The 18464-nt window shown below is 40.9% G+C and overlaps 3 protein-coding genes across 5 annotated transcripts; 1 reads left to right on the top strand and 2 right to left on the bottom strand.

Moving 5' to 3' along the window:
• Positions 1-237: 237 nt before the first annotated feature.
• LOC147179517 (calcium-independent phospholipase A2-gamma-like) lies at positions 238-8459 on the bottom strand. The gene is made up of 9 exons (XM_086070249.1): positions 5899-8459; positions 4231-5309; positions 4000-4152; positions 3510-3667; positions 2521-2615; positions 2265-2436; positions 2121-2178; positions 1854-2048; positions 238-1000 (listed from the first exon to the last, which is right to left on the bottom strand). Exons 2-9 carry the CDS (start codon positions 5227-5229, stop codon positions 542-544), a joined length of 2289 nt encoding a protein of 762 aa, XP_085926375.1. The 5' UTR covers positions 5230-5309; positions 5899-8459; the 3' UTR covers positions 238-541.
• A 138-nt stretch (positions 8460-8597) lies between these two features.
• Positions 8598-10690, bottom strand: LOC147179516 (uncharacterized). Its single transcript, XM_086070253.1, has 3 exons — positions 10436-10690; positions 9462-9650; positions 8598-9262 (listed from the first exon to the last, which is right to left on the bottom strand). The coding sequence occupies exons 1-3, from the start codon at positions 10565-10567 to the stop codon at positions 9068-9070; spliced, it is 516 nt and encodes a 171-aa protein (XP_085926379.1). The 5' UTR covers positions 10568-10690; the 3' UTR covers positions 8598-9067.
• On the top strand, positions 10054-18398 carry LOC147179515 (monocarboxylate transporter 2-like). Of its 3 annotated transcripts, none has more exons than XM_086070250.1 (5): positions 10054-10138; positions 14883-15113; positions 15208-15351; positions 16635-17471; positions 17540-18398. In XM_086070250.1, exons 2-5 carry the CDS (start codon positions 14897-14899, stop codon positions 17752-17754), a joined length of 1413 nt encoding a protein of 470 aa, XP_085926376.1. In that variant the 5' UTR covers positions 10054-10138; positions 14883-14896; the 3' UTR covers positions 17755-18398. The 3 variants fall into 3 exon arrangements, with proteins under 3 accessions (XP_085926376.1, XP_085926378.1, XP_085926377.1); XM_086070252.1 differs by lacking the exon at positions 10054-10138 and adding an exon at positions 14703-14766; XM_086070251.1 differs by lacking the exon at positions 10054-10138 and adding an exon at positions 14742-14783.
• Positions 18399-18464: the final 66 nt, after the last annotated feature.

Here is an 18464-nt window from a genome sequence, read left to right as displayed (position 1 = left end):
ATTCTCCTTTGATTGAGGAATTTATTTTAAATCGTTTTTTTTTTTTTTTGTAAAGATCACCGTGTGTAGAACGGTCAATACTCACCTTCAGTACTTGTTCACTATATTCTACTCATCGCAGTATATGCACTCTTTCTAAACGACCTAACAATGCAAAAAGATGGTGCCAAAGGCTTAGGAAAGTAGTAAAATTAAAGAAGTGATTTTGAAACAAAACAACTCAACTGTTTTCAGATATTTTCATGTCAGGAAGGAACTTCTGTAAGTTTATTTGTGCTTGTGGAGCATCTTCATCGCAGCTGGGTGGACGTTAAAAATCTTAAGCCAACGAGCAATTGGACCATTTTTACAGGTTGAGAACGGAATTTTTTCAAAAGTAAATCATTCGTAAGCCATTTATTTTAGGGTAATGCCATAAGATATATGTATTTTGCCCATGCTTTTTGACATCTTGTTTGCAGTAGTCTCAAAAACGCTCATTGCCCAAAATAAAAGTGAAGACTACAGCCCGCTGGTCTATTGCTCCTATTTGTTCTAGAAACTAGACCCATCTATGCTTCATCTCCCAGGCCCTTTCACTGACCCAGTCCTTGGTTTTGCTAACAGCCGAACGCTCGGCCCCGAGCACCAAACAGAGTCGAGCCAGTTTGAGCCGGTTTCGTTCCAGGTAAACCCGCGTGTCTTTCTCCAGCTGGTCCAGGGCCCCTGGGCGGCTTTCGTCGAGGGACACCTCAGCACTCAGCATGGGGTTGAAGCGGAAGTAGACATCGGGGGGGAGTAGGTCGTCCAAAAGTGTGTGGACGCCCTCAGTGTCGGTGGCGCTGCTTATCAGGTTGCTTATTTTGGCTCTGAGGCTGGTGGAGGTGGCAGGGCCCCTCTTAGCGTTGTCATAGCGACCGGTGCCAAGGGACAGCACACATTGGAATGCGTGCTTGGGCCACAAGAGTCTGCTCTCATGCACAGCTAAGGCACATGGGTTGTTCATGATAATCCCACCATCCTGCAATGAAAAGTCACGAGTCAACGCTATGAAACAAGTGGTGTTCAAAATAGTAGCAGTGCAACAAGATCAATTGCTGTTTTCAGTAGAAATTATATTATCTCATGGATAATAATTTACTAATAGGGGTGGTACAGTCATAAATAAACAACATAATCAACATTAATAATATTCCTAATCCTGAGTCAGTACAACTATTTCATAATTATTATGTTTCAAAATAATAACAGTGTAGCATTCACATATATATATAAATATATATATTAGGGGTGGGAATCTTTGAATGTCTCACGATTCAATTCGATTCTGATTTTTGAGTCTGCGATTCGATTCAGAATCGATTTTCGATTAAGAATGATTTTTGATTGAAAATGATTTGATTGAAAATGATTTTTGCTTCAATCTATAGATGTGCAAGGAATTGTAATGATCTACTCCAGTCTGACTCGCTCATGCTAATTAGCGCGCTACTCGCGGCACTTTTATCACTCAAAAGAACGGCTCCACACTGCAAAAAAAATTACTTTTATTGGAATAACTTGATCGTGACTTTTTCCTTCTACTCTCTAATGTGGCTACAACTAAACAGTGTATTAGACCGCGTGGAACCACACTGCCCCCAGTGGCCAAATTGGGTACAACATGAACAGCGCTCCAAATAAAGGCACACACAAAGGCATGACAGTATAAAATAATTTAAATAAAATCGATTTGGGGACATTTAAAATAGATTCTGAAATCGTACTAAAAGAGAATCGCGATTGTTATGAGAATCGATTTTTCGGCACACCCCTAATATATATATATAAATATATAGGTTAAAGAGAGCTGTTAAACAACTGATCCTTCCCACCTGGTGGATGTCGCTTTGTAACGGAAATTCCTGGAAGTACCCCGGAGCGGCCGATGACGCTCGCACCGCCTGCCACATGGGGTAGCTGGACCCTCCAGCGTAGCGGCTCAGAGATCCCGGTTTGTGGTTGTAATTGCAGAAGATGAAGGCTTTTGGACTGTTGCCCCAATTAACCACAGCGCTGACAGCTGACACCTGAGCACATCCCATAAATACATACAGCTCAACTCAATAATGATGTATGTATAATTTTTTCTGTGTTCCTACCTTGGGGCTCGACTCATCTCTGGCTGTTTTGATAAGCACTCGATCCCCAAGCTTCTCTCTGAATTCAATTTAAAAAAAAATCTATTTGATTTCATATTGCACTTTACATCTACACAATCCAAAATGCATTGTGTGTGTGTGTACCTTAGTATGGTCTCCCATGTCTCTGTGTTATAGTAAGAGTGACTCCAACCCATTTTTACTGTGCCAACCAAACGGTTTTGCCGGAAAACTTCCGAGCCAAACCGGCGATACATGTCAGCACACTCTTCCAGGGAAAAATGGGCCAAGCCGAGCATGAAGGCTAACACAGCCCCTGTTCAAATGAGACACTTGAGATTTTGAATTTATGACCAAATCAATGTATTATCAAAACATCTCAGTTTCATGACTTGGTCACCTGTGCTGACACCACAAATGTAGTCAAAGAGCTGGTGAATCTTTTTCCCCGTCTGCGCTTCCAGCAGCTTCAACACATGCAGAGGCACCACGCCTCTGGAAGGCCAAACAAGAGAAAGCGGTTTGAGACAGAACAGGCGGCGCACTGTGGCGCCCGAGGCAAGATGTCAGGCTACAGCAACCTTCGTATTTGCCTGTGCTGTATTGCCTAATGAGCAAGCCGGCTCTGATAATTGATCATTGTTTGGATATAACAGTATAATTGCATCACCAAATTGTGGAGCGATGACATTTGAACAATGCGTACTATGAATGGCTTCTTCGCGTTATTTTCTTGTTGAGCTTTGTGCTGGTCACGAATTGCTCTTAACGAGCACTTTAGGTTGAGGCCACTCAGGTGGTTAAAAAGCTCCTTGCTAGAATATGTTGCTGTACATGAAAATACTATACAAATTCAAAATATGAACATGCCACAAGAAAAAAAAATTGTTTTTCACTTAGGGGTGTACTCACTTTTGTTGCCAAGTGTTTAGACTTATTTTGAGAACAATAAATGTACAGTTATATGCTGTCCACTGTGACTGCTTTTAGTTTCATTTTCCAGTGATGTCGCTTCTCTCTCGCACTCTCACACACTCACACAAGTTTGTTTTACTATCTTTGTGGGGCCATCTCATTGACATAATGCATTTCCTAGCCTTTTCCCCTAATCCCAACCATAACCCAAACCAAACCTAAACTCTAAAACCAAATCTTGACCCTCAAAAACAGGTCTAGACTTGGGGCCGACTCGTCCATGTGGGGCCATTTTGCTGGGAAAATCCCGAAATTTTGGCCCCACTATGTAACAAAAACTCTCTCTCTGTGTGTGTGTCTCCCTCCCCCTCCTCTCTCTCTCTCTCTCTCTCTCTCTCTCTCTCTCTCTCTCTCTCTCTCTCTCTCTCTCCCAAACCCCCCCCCCCTCTCTGTCTCCCATCTGGTGACTCTCACCTTGTACCTCCGCCATCAATGGAGAGCACCTTGATACCGCGACCTTTGACAGGGTCCACATAGCCAATGAGAGCCAACGCTTCTCGTATGGCCGTCTGGGGAGCTCGGTTGTCTCGATAGACTCGCCGATGTCTCAGCAACGTCACGGCTGTTTTCTCCTGGAAGATATCAGCAACTTATGACAGCCTTGCTCAGGAAATGTGTTACCTTTGGCATTGCAAACAACAAAACTTCATTTTTAAAGGAGTTGGTTGCATGTCCACTAAGCTTTGATCCTTTTTTGTCATGTTTTCCTCATCAGAGTTACCTATCATCACAAAATCAATACTTGGAAATGTCAACAAATAAACCTTAGATTTATGTATGCTTTTTTTTTTTTTTTACCTGCAATGGTAGCTAAAAACCATGTAGTCCACTCTAGTGACACCACTGAATGAAAGTTTTTTTTTATTTTTTTTATTATTTTTTTAAGGATTTTCTTGACACCAACCTGCCACATCAAAGCTTTACATGCAGGGTGATGTCGCAGATGTTCGTTCAGCATCTCCACACAAGTCGTCACATCTTCAGCAGATGAAGTCCGTCTCAGGTTCTCAATCAACACGCGGATCGCTTCCTCAGATGGCTTACGGCTCAAAAATAGCTGATAAAGAGCAGCGCTAAATACATTGTGTACATGAAAACAATTTCGGTCATTTTGTTCACATTTCTAGGAGCTCACCTTTTCACTGGAGGCTGCTTCCGGTGATGCCATTGCAACTTTTGGCTCTCTGTCCTGTGGCGTGGACCCTCGGTTCAGATAAGACCCCAGCAGGTCAGGGATGGCTCTTTTGGGGTGACGAAAGCAGTCAATGAAGGAGATTGCATCCCGTCTGCCCGAAGTGGGCGCGTTAATCTCCTTCCGATTCCTTGGAGTGTCGTGTAACCTGTTTTCAGCCTTAAAATAGTGATTAATGTGATTTGACATCTGGAAATGGTTCTCCCCAAAGTTGGTTGAGTTGTGGCTGCTTTGGAAAAGTCCGGTTTCAGGACTGTGTTGTGCTGTGCCGTTTTGGGTGCGTGGAGAAGATTCTGCTTGGCTCTGATTGCAGGCGTCATCAGTAGCCTTGGCGCCAAAGTACTTATTGATGTGTCTTGCGAGATAACGATAGCCCTCCTCCCAGCTACTATTCTGGTTGAGTTCCACGGTTGCCGGGTCGGCGCTTGATTTCGATATTTCAATGTCTTTAGAATATATGACATGATTGCTTTGTATTTTTCTCCTCTTCAGTCTCCTGTTGGATCCTTTTGTGATTTCAACTTTGGCTGGATCTTGCGATTTGGCAAAACCCTGTGAGAAGGCCAAGTTAATGTGATTGGCGACGTAATTGTAGCTCTCGCCAAATCTTGTTGCCAAAGAACTAATGTGGAACAGTTGCAGTCCAGCGTTTTCCTGAATCGCAGGACCCGAGTCTTTCTGTTGAACTTTTGCGTCGTTAGCCTCAAGCGAATGTCTTTGTGCAGATGCCTGCTGACTTTCATTGCGTAGTTTTACATTTGTAAAAAACCTTTTGCATGCACATCTGGAGAGATGAGGAGCAGGCATTGATGAATATCTGTGGAGGTGGAGCGGCTCACAGGCCGGGTTCCTTCTCAGGAGAATGATGAAGTATTTGATTTTACAGTATGAACTCCAGTTACTGTCCACAGAACACAGGTTGATGCTGAGGTAACGGCCCATTGTTGGCCTGATGTGATCAGCTGCAATTGGTCAAAATCGACATTTGACTTTTGCACCCATGGCAGCAACTGAATATGGTTCTGAGGAAACAAGAACATATTTGTACAATTTAGTAGCAACCAAAATGATGTAAAATTGCAAGGGTCATTCTTGCAATAGCTTTATAGTTGACTTTTGTCTAGGATTTGCAAAAAAAAAATCATGTTTCACAAATAACGTAGTGTAGTTGCTCCATCTAGTGGTGAAGATTGTAAGTTACATTCTTCAACCTTTCAAAAATAACACAATTTTCTCAAGTGCTGACTGCGCTATTTTAAACAGATAATCCATAGTAAAAGAATACAATGTGTGTTTATTACATACTGAATGACTGTTTATGGTATGTTGATCACTTAAAACATTCTAGCCATGTACTTTACCCTATAGCATTGTATAGGAATGCAAAATGAAAGCTCAAAGTAATTCTATCAACACTGTAGTATGCCCTTGCTTCTTCGCACATACAGTATTTTTGTTTGTAAGTGGGACAAGAGCCGAGTCCACTAGAAAAAGAAATAGGCTAACACCAGTTATATAAAGTATGAAGTTGGTTGTCACTTGCACAGAAGGTCAAGACACAAAATAGCTGCTATCTGCTCTAACCTTGAGCGACATCTGCTGAATATTTACCTGAAATATCTCAACTTCTTCTGTCCTTATGCGTATACTTCAGCCATTAGGTTATTTGTTGTTGTTGTTGTTGTTGTTGTGAATGAAAATCCACTTGTCAGTGTGCCCGGAGCAATAATCCAGTTGCAAGATTGTACCTTATTGGATGAACTCGGCTGGGGGGTTGGTGGTGGGTGGTCTTGCCCAGTGTTCAGTCAAAGCAAAACAGGCTTAAGGTCATGCGCATGCATGGTGTGCCTGTGCTGCTGGAAACAACGCTTAGTGGGCTAATGTTAACTCGCTCATGCGTCAAACCACAGGCAGCACACACACCTTGAAACGGAACCTAGTGTACATACATTTTGCAAACACCTTTGTCTTTCAGGGACTTAGACTACTATTTATATACCACTGTGCCATTATTATTTACAACGTTGCTATTTGTACATCCTGCTAAAAGGGGGTGAAACTCCAGTACATGACCACTGGACTTTTATTTTATTTTATGTTATTACATGCATCACAATTCCTAAGAGCATTTATAAACAATGTAGATTTGAAGCCATAACTAGTGAGTTTTTTTTTAATCTGCTACAAAAATAGCATTTTACTCTCTTTTTGTATGTAAACGTTTACATCCATAAAAAACTTTTGCACCATAAAACATTTTCAGTATAACTATTTTTTTTAATGGACATGAAAAATCACAAGCAACATTTCGCATCCTGTGTCACAGTGAGCCTTTATCCAATTTCACTTAATTGGTCCAAAACACATTTATTTACTACTTGTACTGTAATATAGAGTGATGCCTTGAGATATAACCACCGGGGGGCAGTATAACACAATTTAACTGCTCTACTAGTAGTCATTATTTCTAGATGATTTATTAGGGCCAGAGCAGCTACCGCTGTTTTTGTAGGAATTATTTTTATTGTTCTTTTTCTCCCCAAACAATCGAATTTTTGAGACCCTAAACATGAATGAAAAGTTCCCAAACTTTGCACACACATTTTATGCTATTATAAAGGGATACTTGTCTCACTGAGCCATTTTCAACAGTAAGAAGGTAATATTTTGTCTATAATTAATGTGACAACTTCATTATCATTTTTTTCAAACAATACCTTCAAAACTAATTCTGCCAATTGCTGTCGACTGATGGCAACGACCAATCGTGGCTCAGTTTTAAGACCAAACCCATAAAAACAGGTGAGCCGTGATTAGTCGTTACTTATTCTCTCAGCAATAGTGACGTCATCTTCAGTTGACACAAAGTAGAAAAATTTGCTTTTAAAAGGTATTAATTGTACATTCAAAATAATCAGGTTATCAAATTAATTCTGGACAAAATAGGCCTAATAACTTTTTACTGCTGAAAATGACCCAATGAATCAAATATCCCTTTAAAGTTGCCATTCGCAAGTACAAAAAATGGGTCGGAAACGTCACATACAGCGGTTTAACGGAACCCTGTCCCGGCATGTTCAACTCACGGCTACAAAAACTGAGTTGCACGTGAGATGAACAAAAAAAGACTGGTAGACATATTCTAAAATGAACGGAAAGTGTGATGTGATTATTTGAATGTCCAATTTTGGCCTATTTTTACACATTTATCCTAGACCATAGATAGGCAAGTTCGGTCCTAGCGAGCCGCAGTCCTGCATGTTTTCGGTGTCTCCTGCCTCCAACCCAGGTGTTTCAAATCATCAGCTCATCATTACGTTCTGCAGGAGCCTCTCAGCTGCGGCTCTCTGGGACCAAACTTGCCTACCCCTGCCATAGACGATTAACGGATTGACTTCAAACTCGGGCCGGACCACGTGGGACATAGCATATGACAGGGGCGGAGCTTCAAATTTGGCGTTTAAAAATTCCTTCTTATCGAAGCGTTCCCGGTTGTACGTTTCACCTAGAGCTACGGAAATTTAGAGGCATATGTGACAGCCCTTCAACGTACAAAAAAGGTTTTGGTGACATATGCCAAACCTAACAGGAAGTTCCCTGTTTTAATTTACATTTTTTGGGGGGCCTTTTATGGAGGTCATATTTTAACAAAACGCCCTACAGAATTTATCTCATTGTTTGTAAAGAAAAATTATGCTGTTTTTGAAGGTCTAAACATGGACTAAAACTCATGTAATGGTTCACACATACAGTATCAGACCTGTCAGCGATGCACATGCTTCTATGGTTGCCAGAAAGCCAGTCCCATAAAAAAGCCCCGGCTGGCTTTAAAAAAAAATATATATATATATTCTCCACTTTTTTTTCTTCTAAACCTAATCTTACCCTGAGCTCCAAGGCAGTGCCATGCACCAACGTTGCAGCCGGTTACTGAGACTTGGTTTTCGCACTGCTTCATGCTTGCGTCATCACAACATCCTGCTTTCTCCGTGTTTGTCCAATGCTATCCATTAGCCAGTCTATGGTGTTTTATATTGTGTTAGCATTAAGATAGTATAAGGCAAACCTATGCGGTTGCTTTAAATACACAATGTGCCATTTTGACAATAGACATCAACAGGGAGTGGCATTAAACAGCTTGAAAGCCTCTTCTTCGAGGAATTGTTTACTATCTGCCAAACTGCTGTTTGTTGTGTTGTCGCCATGCAGAGTTTGTATCCTAAGTGTATGCTTAAAAGAAAAAAAATCTGGTCTATCTTTGTCCATCTATCCATGCCAGAGAAGTACAGTGACAGTATGTCATCAACATGTAAATAAACATAATGCCTTGGTGTTTAATTTAGGAGGTACAGGTTTTACACAAAATCAATTGAAATAATCTCAGTATATATACACTTTTTTTGTGGCATGCCATCATATTTTATAAATATATACAATATATATGAATGGGAAACACTGACTTGATAAATATATTCTGTTCTGAAAAATTATTCCGAAGGTAATAATACCTTCCTTGGCTTGGAGATCCTTTGCCTTCCTGTTCCATAGAGTTACTTTACATTTCCAAGGACTTTCTTTGCCATTTTCATGCCTTGGTATGGATTGGGGGAGGGGCAGGTGGGTTTACTCTACCCAACAGAAGTGACTCAAGAAATGGAGTACATACAATAATAAAAGTGCATAATTATAATTCCACATTAAACTTCTGAGTGTTTTTCCCTTCAGGTCCATGATGAACAAAACTGTGTTTTGTTTTCCTTTACAGTGTGCAATGTGCAATTCACTGTGTTTTCTTTTCACAACGTCCTGTGGCACACTCCTCCCCACGTCCGGTCCACTTTAAGCGATTCCGGGCAAAGATAGCATAGGACTTGTCCATCAACGGCCTTACTGACGGCCACATCATAAAGCGGCCCAACCAACCCAAGCCCACCGCGCTGTACATGACTGCGAATGCTGGGACTCCCCGGCGAACCTGCCGATGAGAGAACAAATTCGGAAAAAGGCAACCGAGACATAAATGCTGCTATGTCAGAAATGCACCGTATATGATATCAACTTCGGGACACAAATCATTTAGTTAAGATTCAGGATTAAACACATGATCACTTTACGGTCCTTTAATCACTACAAAAGCACTGTTGGAAAATAAGCGTACAGACATGTGAACTGACCTCATCATTCTCATCAATCACATGCATTTCCTCCATAGCCGCCTCAAAGCTGACTTCTTTGTAATTGGCTCCGTCATAGCCAGGAAGTGAGATATCGACAAAGTCCACTTTTTCGGGCTGGTTTCGCTGCAGAAACTGAAGAAATCGAATCTCCGTCACGCATATTGGACAAAGTCCATCATACAGGACCTGAAGCAGAGAAGATACATGAAAAAAAAAAAAAGTTACCAGTAAAAGTAAACAGCAAAAGAGAATCTGGAAGGGCACACATTGTGATTTACACCCTATAAATCCGTAATGACTGGGGTTGCTCAGAATGTGGGATACCATTTCACTGCAAACATATAATATTTCAAAACACTTTGTAATCCGAAATATGTGTTTACAGAGTGACACTTGAATGCTGGTTAGGCATGTGATTTCCCATTACTTATGCCTGTACCAGATTAAGTGACCAGCACTGTGTATTGACTGTCTGTTTGCACTAGTATGAAAACTCCAGTAACAGGTGGCCCTCCACGTGCGGTATTAGTAACATGTGTGGCATCACTGACATTTAAAACTAAAGCCAAATATATCTGGTGTCCACTTTGCCCAAGTTGACGCTTGAGTTCGCAAGGACAATCTGCTGCTAAAACTTGAACCAGCCAGGAGGATTCTGATTTAGGACTTTCAAGGTGATGCTCTTAAGATAATGGTGTGATGAGTGCTTTGCGTGTGGTCCTCTTATTATTAATTGCTATATTAAGCTTGTAAGAATATAATTTTACTTATTTTTCTTTTTTTTCCATACCTATGACAGAACGTCTCAGAATGTATCTACAGCAAATAGCATATACGATATTTATTTATGAATTGTACGGGCGATTTGCGAGTTAACCATTGTTTAACATGCATTTATCCCACATCATATTTTAAACATACCAACACATAACAGCCAACAATTTCTGTGTGATCTGCCCAGTTAAACCCACCTTAACACCAGGCTGAGAAGCAACGTTTCGATGCTGATGTCTGCAGACCAGTGCGTTTGCAACGCTTATCCTGGAATCGACACGCAGTCTGGCTAAAGCCGACACGAGGTGTAGTCTTACGCTGGGAAACATTTGAAGCTCTAGATACAAACGTACACAAGTTTACTCTGTAAAATGAAATTGCACAAGAGTCCTTGTGTTTCGTAACAGCAGTCGGCCAAGAAGGTGTGGTCAAAACCCAATATGCTGTACTTCCGGGTTTAACGCGTGTCCCTGGATGACGCAGCGCCTGTGTAGTGCCTCGATACGTCAAAGCGGCCGCCATATTGGTGCAGTCACGGCGACCGTCCTTACAAGCAGTAAAAACTAGTGACAGCGATGTGTTTTCTACACGAGTCACCATCCAATAGTTGAACATTATCTAGGGTAATTACAATTAACTAAATAAGAATACATTGAGCTTGCTTATTTTGCCACATGATTTTTTAAAATTCTTTCATTAGATAATAATTGTTTTAATTGATTTTGGTACATGTTGTGAGCGGTGAAGGACACCAAAGAAGGTTGTTGAAATTGTCTTATTCTGCTTAGGTTAATTAACCTTGCTCGGCAAGCGGAAGTGTGCATTATGTTTGTGCATGCTTGAAAATCAAGTAAAAAAAAAAAAACACCATTGCAAAGCTCCAACAAGATGTAAGTTTACGCTTGTAAACTTCCGTTCACTCAAAAGAGGATAAAATTGAACATTTCTTGAACACATATATTTTGTCAATATCTTGAAACCAAGTGAACAGACGGAAGCATCACGACGCTTGCTAGCGGACGTTCGTGTAGCAAAAGATCAACTTGACAGAAGTCAATTTCCAGTCACTTGTCACTTTTTAAATAGAGAAACGTTTCCACGTTGTGTTGGCTTTATATACTGTATTACTGCGACATGTCACATTGGCAATTGATTCGCTGAGTGTTATGTGGCCATAACAACATGAATTGTGTTTTGTTGGCAATGCTTGCACTACGCATTACAAAACTAGCGATTTACAGGAACACTACGTTTCTCAGCAGTGCAACATATTACTATGGTTCACTTAAAGACATGGCATTATGTTATGTGCTGTCAATGCCACCAGCTGCAGCAAACCACCACGCTAGCTAGATGCCTCGGGACACACCGCAGCCGGTCATTAGAACCTACTTCTACTTCTACTACCTCAGGGAACAAAGATCCTACCGTTTCTTGATCGCGTTCCTCCTCAGTCCAACTCCCGGTAAAGTACACACATTCAGCCAAATATTAAGCATTAACTGTAGTGTCCCGGCAGAGAGCAATCAGTAACGACACGCTCTGCATGTTTAAAATAGAATAAATAAAAAAACATCTTTTCAACAGTTGAAATGGTCCAAATCCCCCGTTAGACTCCATTAGTTTTTAATAAAAAGTTGATAGCAGGCTACTAGCCGGCATACCCATGTTTGTGCTTTTGCTCCCCTCCCCTCCCCTCCCCTCCCCTCCCCTCCCCTCCCCTCCCCTCCCCTCCCCTCCCCTCCCCTCCCCTCCCCTCCCCTCCCCTCACCTCTCCCCTACGACGACAGTTTCATCCGTGGCCATGATTGGTCAAAACAAACGAGCACAAGATACCCGCATCGTCCAATCAGCTCGAGGTATTGTACAGAATGTCCCGCCTTTCCAGAGCAAATCAACGCAGAGCAGTCCCAGGTTGATATTGTGGAGAACTCCCTTGAGTGAATCGCAATATCCATCCGGCTATAGCCAGGTTATAAGTTCATTACTACTTTTAATGAATTAGTTCGGCAAGCCGTTTTAATGGGATGCTTTGTGAGAGTTAAAAAGCAACCGATGGCAGTATATTGAAATGGAATAATGTGCATATAATTTGTAGCTGCAGGGAACTGAAAAGGAAAACAACACCTTATTAAGTTTACTGCCGATGAACCGGTTTAGTTGGAGATGTGTAAATATGTTCTCTTTTGTGCTTCTTGTCATTTGCATTTTCCGATTATAGGAGAATAATGTCTGCTAAGCACTTTGCTGACATTTAATTAAATGTAGGCTCTTTTGGATTGTTGCGCTTACATTTGAAAGAGATTAATTTTATAATTGCTTTCTTTATTACTTTGATATAATTCAGTAATCTGTGGGAATTTTTTTTGCCTCAAAGATCTGAGGTTTAGGGTTCAAATGTCAGCTTTCCTTGGGTGATGTTTGTATGTATGCATGCTCGCGTCACTTGAGACGCAATTGTCCTGAGGTGAATGTGAGTGTGAATGGATGTTTGTCCATATGCGCCTTGCACTTGACTGGCGACCTGTCCAGGAAAACGTCGCCTCTCACCCAAAATCAGCTGGGATAGTAAACCCACGAAGCTCACTCGCAACTAGAATGACGACAAGCGCTATAGAAAAATTGATGGATGGGTGATTGACTCTAATATGCTGTGAAGCATTTGACAACGTGCATTCACTATACTGTCCGAATATCCTACAATATACCACCTATATAAAATTATGAATTCTGTATCTTTTCAAAATGTCCTTGCTTGTCTGACATTAATAAATGGATGACTTGCTTCTTAATCAATAGTTCAGTGGATTTCTGTTGGCCACGCTGCAGGTACTTGTTTTTGCAGGTGCAGAAGGCGGCTTCTGACCTCTGCATGACTTCTGTTCTTTATCTTTCATATGTACGACTATATTCAATGCTGTTTTACTCATTCACTGTTTCAAGATTCCACTCATGATTCTTCAAAAACGATGCAAATGTGGTGGAAACAAGCAGTTGGTTCAAATTCCCTAATGACCACTATTGTCGTCACTGTTCAATACAAACAAATTGACATGACTTGGACTCTTTGTTTCCAGATCAAACTCCTACTCGAGCATGTTAACATCCATCCACCCATCCATTTTCAATGTCTAAAAAAAAACTGTATTTACGGCATGTACAGTTAATAATCCCCACCATTACCACTATTTTCCTTCAGGTTACACATACTGGTAAATCTAAAACCCATTTGACCCCAAATAGCACAATGTTTGACATTTTCAAATATTTTCATTTTTGTGTATTTTGGGTTAAAGTGAAAGAATGCATCCACTAATTTGTAATATGGCAGGAATGCATACATGAAATATGACATGCTGATAATGTGATAAGTTAACCGCAGTACCTCACTGAAGGTGAAAATGCTCCACACAATCAGTTCTGTTTGGACAGCTGAGACAGGCGGCTGAGGCACCCCGCCGAGATGAGGGAAATGGGGCAATAATGCTTAAGTCCTGCCTTTGAAAAAAAAAATGCACATATTTCCGCAAGGTTTCTTTCATCCGCCTATGTGAAGAAAAATGAAACGCCCTCGTCTAGGTTCATGTTAACAGATATAATGGAAGCGCCGAAGTATTGCAGGCATTGTGAAAGAAAAAACAATAGTTTGCAGTCTATGTTAGGGATTCCTGGTTAAAAAAGAAAACGTTTGCTTTCAACATTTTTAACTTTCATACCATTGCTAACTAGGGGTGTGAATTTCCTGGTACCTGGCGATTCAATTTGTATTGCGATTCATAGGTCACGATTCGATACCGATTAATCCCGATACGAATCTATAAATTGATTATTGCGATATATTGTTTTTTTACTCAAATTTAGAAAATACTAATGAGTAAACTTGTACATGTACACTGTAAGATTTATATGAAAATGTATTTATTTATATAACTGAGCCACTGCGTTTCATGTTTGAACAGCCCTGAAATAAAATATTATAGTTTAATGTTCCATTAATATAACATTCTTCCATGCTTAATGTGTGACTCCTAACCCTAAGTAAGACGTTTTGTTGAATATTCCCATAAAAAAATGATGTTTAAAAATCCATTCGGCCGCATATCGAATCGATTCGAGAATTGTGCGCTGTAATATCGCGATATATTTGCCGAATTGATTTTTTCTAACACCCCTATTGCTAACCACGAACACATATATTAAGTCCCCTTTCATACTACACACTCAAAGGCTCCAAACTAAAAATCAGTAAGAATTTAGTTTGGGAAAGTTTTGAGGGGTACATTTAAAAAAGCTAACTTCAGTCCTTTCCAGCAGCTTTGGGTGAGAGGACATAATGGCTTGAGTTCACCGTCTCAAACTGGGCTTTTTGCACCCCCCCCCCCACCACCACCACCACCTTCCTGCCCAGTTACTTGTATTTATTGTGCAAGCGCACGTGATGAGATCAGAAGCCTTCCAGCAAGACCCCCTGAGGCAGCCAGTCACACTCACACCCAACAACACACTTCACATACCAGCCAATACACTTGTAAGGATTGTGCAGAGGTGTGGTTTCTCCATTGCACTTTGAGTCTTAACCTTTGCGAGGTGTGTATGTATAGAAGTTTTGACTCCTTTGATTGGTTTTGCTTGTCTCCTATTCAGCCATTCAATCCAACATGCCGGCGAACGCAGCGACCAATCTGGGCTACATTCCGCCAGACGGCGGCTGGGGCTGGGCCGTCGTCTTTGCCTCCTTCATCTCCATAGGATTTGCCTACGCCTTTCCCAAGTCGCTTACCATTTACTACAAGGAGATTCAGGAATACTTTTCCATTTCCTACAGCCAAATTGCCTGGGTGTCCTCGGTCATGCTTGCATCTATGTATGCAGCAGGTTCGTTGCAATGTTGCACTTTTCTGTGCGGTCGTTTGAACTGGATGAAGTGAAGCCGGAGGGGAGATGTGAGTGCATGCTCTCTCCTGTGCAGGGCCTGTGAGCAGCATTCTTGTGAATCGTTATGGCAGCAGACCGGTGGTCATGGTTGGTGGGCTCATGGTTTCCGTGGCTATGGTGCTCGCTTCTTTTGGAACTTCTATTGTCCATCTCTATCTCTGCGTTGGAGTAATTGGAGGTAATTGACCGAAACGGTTTCTTTCTTTCGAAACTAATCTCAAATGTCACTTAAAGAAATGGTTGTTTGAGGACTAGGAGGAGGAGTGTGTTGTTGTACTTTGAATATTTTGTATGTACAGTATATACTGCTGCAGCGATTACTTTTGCGTTACTGACAAAAATCAATCGGGTGGACAAAAATTTTAATTTGGAAATTTCTGCAAAAATAACCTCCTTAAGGTCTCTAGTTTCATTTCACATCAGCGCAAAAGTGTATGAAAATAAGCGATTAAAACCCCTTCAGACATGTCTAAATCAATAAAACACATCATTTGAATGATGATGGATCTTAACTAACCAATCACAATTGCAAGTTGATTTGCATGATGTTCATGTTAAAAATGTTACATATAAGCTTGGTAAGTTTACGACACAATACAGCCATATTATCCTGGCGTCCACTTTTACAACTAAAAACATGAGGTACCCCCCCCCCCCCCAAAAAAAAAATCCATGTTGTTCTTATGTGGGAAAACAGTCAAAATCAGCAATAAATAAATAAAATTTGCACAGCAGAAAAAAATGCAGGTGAGAAGGGGCTACAAGACAATGTGCATCATTAGCTAGTGTGTTTTTAGCCGACTTGTAGCTAGCGCATGAATCTATAATCTAACCTGAATCCTTTCTAAAAAGCTCTGGAAAGGCTTTCCCATTGCATAACATAGACATAAACCTCTTGTTAATTGCTTTATGTAAAAAGTTGTTCTTATCTAAATATGTCATAATGTCAGCATTTTGTAGCAAATGTTTGTCCTTTGGCCTATCAATTTGTTTTAGTTAGCTAACTATAGTGCAAAGAAGGGAATTCCTTATCTAAAAAAAAAATCTAAAAAAAACACTTAAATATGGTTGTGACCCCAAAAAAATCCCAGCCTTATACTGTACAAAAAAATAAATACATTAGATGAGTTCACTGCAAATCCCTGCTTAAATATGTCTTTTGTTTAAATATATCATCAATGATTCGTAAACAATTTCATCCATATTACGGTGCCCTCTAAAATGCAACATAATAATAGAAATCTTCACTATGTTATTTTGTGTGTACAATACTGTAAAACTAATGCCCATAAAACCCCCATTATGCAACCATAGAGTGGTGTTAATGGTAGAAAAGGATGTCATTAGTTGCATTGTGCTGCTGTATCTGGACATTTCTCCCATTGCTAAACAAACCATAAAGCCCAATCTGCTGTATTTCTTTTTATGACGTACTAATGCAGCCTTGTATAATTTCACCAGGTTTTGGCCTTGCCTTCAATCTGCAGCCGGCCCTGACCATCGTCGGCACCTACTTCCACGCGAAGAGGCCGCTGGCCAACGGGCTGGCCATGACAGGAAGTCCAGTGATTCTCTTCACTCTGGCTCCACTCAATCAGTTTCTCTTTGATTCTTTCGGCTGGAGAGGAAGCTTCCTGATCCTGGGAGCGTTGGTTATGAACTGCTGTGTTGCTGGATCTCTTATGAGACCCGTCAACAAAAAAGTCCAAGTTGAACTGAAAAGTGAACCACGTGAGAGTCGTGGAGCAGAGGGAGTCCCCAAAGATAGCCAACAAGATGTAGAAACTCAAAATGAGAGTATTAAAAAGGGCGGCGTGAACAAGTTTATAGACGTGTCTCTCTTCAAACACAGGGGATTCCTCATTTACCTCATCGGTAACGTGGTGATGTTTTTTGGCTTTTTTGCACCTGTGGTGTTTCTCGCCCCGTATGCCAAACATCTCGGTGTGGATGAATATTCAGCAGCCTTCTTGCTGTCTATTTTTGCTCTCGTGGACATGTTTGTTAGACCAGCAACTGGCTTGATCGGCAATACAAAACGGATCCGTCCCAGAATCCAGTATTTATTTAGTTTATCCGTTTGCTACAATGGAGTGTGTCACCTTTTGTGCCCTCTGGCATCTGGATATGCGGGCCTAGTGGTTTATGCCGTCTTTTTCGGGATGGCGTTCGGGATGGTCTGCTCGCTACTCTTCGAAGTGTTGATGGACCTCGTGGGAGCTCATCGCTTCTCCAGCGCGGTTGGACTTGTCACCGTTATCGAGTGCGGCCCAGTGCTTCTCGGCCCTCCGCTTTCAGGTTTGCAACTGGACGAGTGTGTCGAGTTGAAATATCAACATTTCTGACACCTTTATTTTGTCTTTCAGGATTTCTCGTCGATTATTTTGGGAACTACAAGTACATGTATTACGCATGCGGCGTGTTTATGCTGGTGCCCGGCATATTTTTCTTCATCATGAATTACTATAACTACAAGAAACTGGACGAGGAGCAGAGACAGCGGCTGTCTGCAGAGATGAGGACGTGTGAAGAGGCAGTGCAGCTGAAAGTGAACCAGGATGGAGCCCAGGAATTCATTTGATGTGTATGACGAGAGTGAGTTTAGAGTGTGCGTAGTGTACTTTCACTGCAGGGAAGACATTTTGCTAATAAAGTTAAAAAAATAATAATTTTCTACCTCAGATAAAACCTATTGATGTCAATTATATGTATTCAGCATGTGTTCTTATTTTGTCCCCATTTACCTTTTTGTTAATCAACTTACTACCGCTAGATGGCAGCAGACACCAACATGAAAATTGACCCATTTGAATTACACTGCTGTATTTATTTACTACAAAATGGGAGGGAATTTCTTCTTAGGCATTACTATTTTTTTTATAATTATTATTCCATTTGTAAACACCTTCACCTATACGGTATATGAAATGCACTGAATTAACTCGGCAGCAAGCGACATAATGCACGAAAGGAGGGCAGAGATGTCTACTTTCCTGTGACTATTATACACTTGTTTTCACTCTATTTTCTCAACAGTTATGCTATACACTTATACACCCGATTTCACCTCTATTGAACACATCATTTGCACAACAGGGGGTGGTTAGAAAAAAACAACAACAATTAGAATGTGTGATGTTGATATTTACATTGAACAATATAATTCTAGAGCTGTAGGTTTGCCAAGATAACAATGGTCATTAGGGATTTAACTATTTATTTATTTTTCCCCGAATCAGTTTTTGGTACATGTATGTGTAGGTGGTGTGAGTTAATCTCATTTTTAAAGGT

Source organism: Leptonotus elevatus, chromosome 2 (assembly GCF_054856555.1).
Source record: "Leptonotus elevatus isolate MCC_2025b chromosome 2, RoL_Lele_1.0, whole genome shotgun sequence".
In the NCBI taxonomy this organism is placed as follows: Eukaryota; Metazoa; Chordata; class Actinopteri; order Syngnathiformes; family Syngnathidae; genus Leptonotus; species Leptonotus elevatus.
The sequence above is the reverse complement of the archived record's forward strand: the minus strand, read 5'-3'. Positions and strand labels throughout refer to the sequence as shown.